This window comes from Cynocephalus volans, chromosome 3 (genome assembly GCF_027409185.1).
Source record: "Cynocephalus volans isolate mCynVol1 chromosome 3, mCynVol1.pri, whole genome shotgun sequence".
Lineage (NCBI taxonomy): Eukaryota > Metazoa > Chordata > Mammalia > Dermoptera > Cynocephalidae > Cynocephalus > Cynocephalus volans.
Window position 1 is genome coordinate 136,282,214 of NC_084462.1, and position 7,404 is coordinate 136,289,617.

Genomic DNA, 7,404 nt, shown 5'->3' on the forward strand with positions numbered 1-7,404 from the left:
AGTAATAAAGAACTTTCAAAACTCTCCCATCCAACTTTTGCATTGTCACTAATAACACCTAAGTAATAAAGAACCTTCAATTGTTTGGTTCCGTTAGTCACAGGATAAAGACCAAATGCCTTAGCACTGCACATCTATACCCTGTTCCCTTTCCAGCTATTCTCCCAAATGTGCCATTCATGTGTAGGTGGCTCCCTTCACAAACTTCATGCAGTCCCCAACCAAACACTAGCCCTCATGCACCTCCCTCTCTGTGGTGGTCAGATCCCAAACCAGCGCCATGTGTGTGTCTCAGCCCTTGCAGGAGCAGCCCTCATTTCCTCAAAATGACAAGCAGTTTCATGCCTCTGTGTGCTTGCATATGTTACCCCATCTGGCTGGAATGTCTTTCCTTCTACCCCTCTGCTTCCTCTGCCTGATTAAATTCATCCATTAGGACTCAGTCTTACATCTTCTGGGAAGCTTCCCTGACACCCTCACCACCCTTGGATGGGTCAGAAGCTCTTTGGACACTGCACTGTATTCTCCCACTAAATTAATGAACTGCTTTAACACTTTCTAGCTGAGTGACCTTGATAAGTTCATTTCACTGAGCCCATTTCTTCATATACAGAATGTTAGCATTAATTTGCTATCACTGTGAAATAAGTGTCAAAAATCACTTTGTAAATAGTGAAGCATCATGCAAACATTAACAATTTTATCATAAACCAAAGAAGCACACAGTATTCTAGAATATCCTTCAATTTACTCTAAGGGTAAGATTCATCTCTTGGTTTCCAGTCCCATCTCCAAGGATGCCCTGCATTTTTACCCAGTTTTCTGGCTCCATTAAGTCCTTGTGCTTCTATCTTCAGGAAAAAAGTCTATAGTGATTTTTAGGTCATTTGAAGAAAACACTAAGTGGGAAGCTCCTGAAAGGTAAGAGTTTTCCTTTTTCCCACGTTTCCTAATGCCTTCACAAGAGTACTGTGTTGTGCACATACATACTCAGTAAATATAAAAGAACTGAATGAATGAATGAATACAGGCATACCCTGTCCTTAGTGAGCTTATAATCAAAAGGAGTGATATAACAGATCCTACATGAATTTGACCTTATAAAAATGGTAACAAATACCTTTAATGTCATCTTAAAGTGAAGTAAGAAATTAAATTTCCTGATATGCTTATTTTATTCGGTAATTTGACAGATGTTGTAATTGCTGTCTTAGTAACTCATGATTAACATATGAATGTTTTAACATTATCAGAATCACTGATGTAATTCAACACCTAGTTATGGAATATATCCATTGCACTAGCTCCTAAGAGTATAAAAAGCTGCTAAACAAATCATCAATACATATATAACACAAGATAGAATGTTGTAAGACGTATGGAGAACCTAAGGGTAGTGACAATCAACGAAGATATTTTGAGTTTGGGCACTGCGCTCATAAAGATTAAAATTGTACTTTACAAATTATTGGTGGCCAATAACTTCGGTTACTGTTGAACATCTACTATATACTCCATATGTAATATTTGTTGCATGCAACGGCAGATATCTCTGATCGCCTTCCTCCTTACTCTAACTATAAACCTAATTGTGTTATTGTCTAATATTCTTAACACTCAATTCCTTTAGGTATACTTTCTCATTTACTTTCTACAATAGCCCTATGAAATAAGTAGTTATTCCCATTTTACAGATGAGGAAAACGAAACATAGCACTTGTAATTTTTCAAGGTTAACAGACAAAAATAAAATACGCAAATGAGGTCCTAAGAGACAAAAACAAGTACTCCAGAGTGAGCGGACCCACCTGCCAGAACTGCTCCACGCAGTGATTTCTACCTCTTCCAAATACACCCAGTGGGAACAACCTATCTCCTTTCCTTTCCTGCCAGGGATTAATTTCCTTTTCCTGAGTTCATATCTGAGCTGCTGATTCTCGTGCAGAACCTCTCAAACCTTCCCACTCCAGAGGACATGCTGCTATTTAAATCACAGGCCATTCGGGGTAAGAGATGGAAGCAGGTCCCCAGGTGGACAAAGCTCTGGTAGTATCACGAAATTAATCCTTTCGGGCTGGGGATCGATTCCTGCACCCCCTCCAGCGGACGGCAGCAGCACCCAGTTCACCCAGGAGGCGCTATCGCCGGCGGTATCCTCTCCTCCTGACCCCAGGCAGTAGCTTGGGTTTTGCCATCTGCTCATTTACCCTTCACCTGCCGGCGCTCCCTGCACAATCTCCATCCTGCCCCGACCAAACGCCAGGCCTCACGTGCCACTCTCTTTGCGGCGGCCAAGTCCCAAACCCAGCCCGGCGCGTGTCGTCGCCTGCACGAACAGCCAGTCCCGCCCAAACCCCGGCCTTCTACTCACGGTTCCAGTACACCGGGTAGCACTCTCCTTGGGTCACATCCACCTCATAGAGGCCGCCCCGCACGCACACTGGCTCGATGTTCACCAGCTCTACCATCTCAGGCTCGTGCCCCTCCGAGCGCGGGCAGAAGCCGCAGGCGCGGTCCTCGTCGTCTTCCCCGGAGCTGAAGGCCGGGCCCGCGGGGGAGGACGGGCCGCACACATGCTCGCCGTCGCGGTCCTCGGCCTGGGGCCGGGCACCCGCGGCCTGCAGCAGGGTCCGGAAGGCGAGCTCGATGCGAAGCGAGTCGTAGCCGATGAAGGGCTTCCAGGTCTTCTTGTCCTCCTTGTAGAACCAGCGCACCTCCTCTGGGCCCAGCTCCGTCACCACCTCGTAGCGGTGCCGGGCGGCCGGGCCGGCGGACCGGGTGCGCTTCCTTTCCCCGGGGCCCCCTCCCACCGCCCCGCCACCCCCGGAGTTCGTCGGAGCCAGCGGCGGCTGCTGCGGTGGGTGCAGCGACGAGGAGCTGCCGCCGCCGCCGCTCTCGCCCTCGCTGTAGTAGCGCAACGAGGAGCCCGACTCCGTGGAGCTGAAGTCATAGTTCTCGTCACTGAGGCAGGGGTCCAGCGCCAAGTGGTGGCTGTGGTCCTCGGCGCCCGGCGCCAAGTGCAGCCCGGAGTCTCTGCGCAGTAGGGCCAGGGGCACGTCGCCGTCGCCCAGGTCTCCGCCGGGCAGGTGCTCGAAGAAGCAGACGCTGCCGCTCAACGCCGTCCCCGCATCCGAGCCCAGCTCCCAGGCGCCGCCGCCCCGGCCGTTTTGCTCGGGGCTGCGCGGGGACCCGCGGCCCGGGTAATTCATGGTATGGAGACGCCGCCGGCTGCGCGACCACGCGCAGAGCCGTGACCCCCAGCGCTTCCGCTACTCATTCAATGCCGCCGCCCTCTCTACCCCGAGTTTTTAATCTTTCAAATCCCGACCGGGTCTGCGGCGGCAGCGACGGCGACTCCGCCCCCGCCCCCCGATGCCGGCGGCCGCCGCAGCGGCGTTCTGCGTCCCGCCCATTGTCGCGCAGCCCGACGTAGGCGGTGCTTGGCCCTGGCCCCGCCCCGCCGGCCGCGCGCGCCGGCCCGGAAGCTCCGTTTCCACAGGCGCCGCGCCCTCTCCGCGTCCCCTGCCCCTCTTGGCGGGGAGTGAGCCGGGCGTGGCTCGGATGACCCATCACTCTTGGGGCGCCTCTGGTCTCCCTGCACAGCTGCCTCGGCCCCGCCCTTCTGGGCTTCAGAGCCCAGATGTGGAGAGGCGTTACCCCACTCATCCTTACAATTTGGGTCATGAGCCCAGAGGCTTAAAGTACGCATAGAGAGGGGCCCGCGGAAGTAGGATTTTCCTGACATGGCTCTTGTGACCTTAGGCCAGCCTGCGGACTTGCCTGCCTGGGCTTTCTCTGTCACTTGGTTCTGGTCCCTCCAGAGTTGTCGGCCCACAGGAGGGTACTCCACCCCACGCCTACCACTCACCTCCACGTCACCACTCCCACTCAGAAACTCGAGTCTAAACCTCCCTTTATATGCCATCTCGTATCATTGCTTGTCTTCCAGTACTTGGATTTCCTGTTTTCTCAACCTCACTGTAAGGCCCTTGAAGGAAACCAAGTTTATATATTTAAATCAGCCTCTCCCCCGCAGTGGGTGCACAATCGATGTTTGTCGATCATAATGATGGCAAGTCCAGCCAGGTGTGGCGGAAAGATTATTAGACTGAAAGCCAGAAAACAACTAGGTTCTGGACTTGGCTCTGCTAGCTAACCGCAGGCAAATCACTTAATCTTCCTGATCTTTTTGATTTCCTCATCTGTGAAATTCAGAGATTATTGGACCAGCTGATTTCTGAAGTTCCTTCCACAATGGAATTTTATGATCCTTAAGGCTTCTTCCAGCTTTTTACGCATCTCTGATTCTGTAACTCACTTTTTGGGGTGAGGTTAAATACTGAGTCTCCTTTATGTGATTCTTTTCTATTAAAAAAATTATTTTATAACACTTGTTGAGAATCCAGAGAAAAACAATCTCCAACCTAAGTATTCTCTATTCAAGGACAGTCTTCAATGTTTCTTTTAATCCCTTTGTGGTGGAATCAGATTGCTAAAGCAATTTTTCCTGCTTATGGGATCTAACTGGTCAGAGATTACTCTAAATTGTTATGTAAATCAGGATCATCTCTAGTTTGTACAGTACCTTTGTAGGAATTTGGAAAAAGGCATTGCTTCTTGGGGGCAGAGACAGAGCAGTGTTGGGATACATGGCTTGGAAAGTGGGAAGCACGGGTTGGATTTTTTGCCCCACTTGTGCCATTGGCTGGATAATCTTGTGCGGTGAACAACACACCCAGTTGTATACTGCAGCGCTGACTCAAAGCATCTAAGATCAGAAACCTCTTTCTCATTCATAGTGCTTTCTGAGTACCTATTGCCCAGTTTTTCCTCCAATGTTCAGAATATGAAATTGGGTACGAGCTTTGATTTGTTTACTACCCATGAAAGCATTCATTCTACACTGTTTTTTTTTTTTTTTTTTTTTTTTAAAGATGACCGGTAAGGGGATCTTAACCCTTGACTTGGTGTTGTCAGCACCACGCTCAGCCAGTGAGCGAACCGGCCATCCGTATATGGGATCCGAACCCGGGGCCTTGGTGTTATCAGCACCGCACTCTCCCGAGTGAGCCACTGGCTGGCCCCATTCTACACTGTTTTGATGGCCATCTATGTGCCATCTATGAAACGGAAGAGAATGGAAAAGACTAAGTTCCCTTTTCAAGGAATTTACAGCCTACTGAGGGATACAGACAAGTAAACAGGTACATTATAGTACAGTGTGAAAAGTACTATAAAGGAGATTAAAAATAAGGTATATCACAGCATTTAAAATATCTCTATTCCTTTATGTTTCTTGATGGGATATAGCCTAACTATATCGTTATTTGTTCAGGTTATTTTTGCAAAATTTTAATTCTTAAGGACTATACCACTTCTGTTAATGAATAGTGTCCTCTGTAGCACAATTGTTCCCTGATTTGTATTGAATGAGTGCTTTTATTGTTTGTGTTGTGCTTATTTGTTTATTTTGAGAAAATTATCCTCTTATGATTCATTGGGTAAGGCCACATACTTTTAGGTAATATGATCTTTCTTAAGGGAGATGTTGATTCTCAACATAGTTCGGGTGGCAGGAGGAGGGAGTCCTAGATTCTCTTCTGACCTCACTATCTTAGTGTAGACCTTGGTGAGTGTAGATGTCAGTCGGTTTTTGTGGGAATTGACTTCTGCCCCTTGGAAGTTAGCTGGGGCTGGGAGGACAGATCCATGTAGTAAGCCCCAGGCTGACAGTAAGTAAAAGATATTTGAAGTTATATTACCTAATTTCATGTGACTATGTATATTTATTTCCTTTTTATTCCTTAGCCATATTAAGGAAAATGTCATGAAGCTGCTCTTCTCAACTTTCTTTCCTGCTTTAAAAAGCCATCCTTTATCTAATGCTTCCTGTTACTACTCTCCTTCTTTTGCTTTCCAGAACATCTTTTCAGATCATATGATCCTGATAAGAGGGGGAAGGGTTGGGGCTTCCATTCCAGTTCACATCTGCTAAAACAGGAGTAATGAGGTGGTGCCTAATTATGTCATTAGTGCGTTCAATGGACACAGCAGTATCTAAACTTCCATAGTTCTATCTAAAGCATTCTATTATTATTTTTTAGTAATTACCCAAGACCAACCCTCCTTCACATAAGGCAGATAAGCATGATTGATTCAGACTTCTGGCATTCGTTGGCCCGTGCTATTGCAAGAACCAGGTGAATGTGTAACCAAACCTGAGGGAGTTCTTGGTGTGGGAAAGAAAAAGAGGTAAAGCCAGCTGATTTGTACTACAAAAGTCTGAAACAACTTATCTGCATGTTCTATCATCCTCTCTTTCCCATTAGGCATATAGCAGGGGCTGTCTGGTAATAACAGCCCTCTTCTCCATGCCTCTGAAAAGTTACATGGTTCAATTTTGTTCCAGCTTCCTTTTTTCTTCTCTCTTAAAGCTTGTCCCCGTTGTTCATTTTAATCTGTTTTCGCCTTCATAAAAATATTAGGGATATCCAATTTATTCTGAGTCAATAGCCCACACTTGCACTTGAAATGACTTCATCCAAAGTGTATGATGGAATACATACATTTAGAATGAAGAAAGAGGGAAGACATATAACCATACCCCCATCTGCTGTATCTCCTGTTTGATTTATTTAAAATTTTATTTTACTTTTTATTTTTAGGATAACTATTTATCCTGTTTCTTAAAATGAGAATGTGTTCTTTGGTGCACTCATGAAATAGAACAACCTAGACTGAAGCAGGAATCATTCACTGGACATATATATTAGGTGTCTACCAAGTTTTGGCACTATGCGAGGCCCTACATGAGGCATTCATAGGCTAATAGTATCTTTAAATAAAACCATAATGCCAACTTTTAAATTCCTATGAGTAATATAATTGTAATGTCAATATAGCTGCATCACTACCACTAGGGTCATTTTTCCCCTAAAGACAGATCAATAGAGGAAACCAAATTATAATTCAAAAAGAGCTAGTAGAGCAGAAATAACATAGGAATACAAAACATAATGAATAAAGTCATTCATCCTTCCATTTATTCATTCAGCAAATATTTATTGTCTAGTGTTACTTTAAAGATGGTTTTGTTTTATTTTTATTTTTACCTGGAATCACACTTAAAATTTAGAATTATCAAATGTATTTACTTAAAGATTTGTAAGAGACCTATTTACAAAACTGTACTTACTGAAAACTCATAAAAAATATTTTTTATTTCTTTGGTAAATAAAGGTCAATGGTATTGAAGGTATATATTCAAATTAAAGAAAATGTAAATCAATACGATATTGATGTATACTCTGTTGAGGCAGCCACAAAATCTTCATCAGTTTGTTCATATCAGAAAGAGAAGATTTAGCTATATTCCTGCCCTTTCATTATAGACAAATGAGTTGG

The 7,404-nt window shown here is 45.4% G+C and overlaps 1 protein-coding gene across 3 annotated transcripts in view; it reads right to left on the reverse strand.

The window, feature by feature from the left end:
* Positions 1–3,209, reverse strand: part of DDHD1 (DDHD domain containing 1) — an 81,042-nt gene extending 77,833 nt beyond the window's left edge. For all 3 annotated transcript variants that reach the window (XM_063090695.1, XM_063090694.1, XM_063090693.1), the window contains exon 1: positions 2,372–3,209. In XM_063090695.1, the coding sequence (XP_062946765.1) occupies positions 2,372–3,209 (838 nt within the window). The remainder of the gene's footprint in view (positions 1–2,371) is intronic.
* Positions 3,210–7,404: the final 4,195 nt, after the last annotated feature.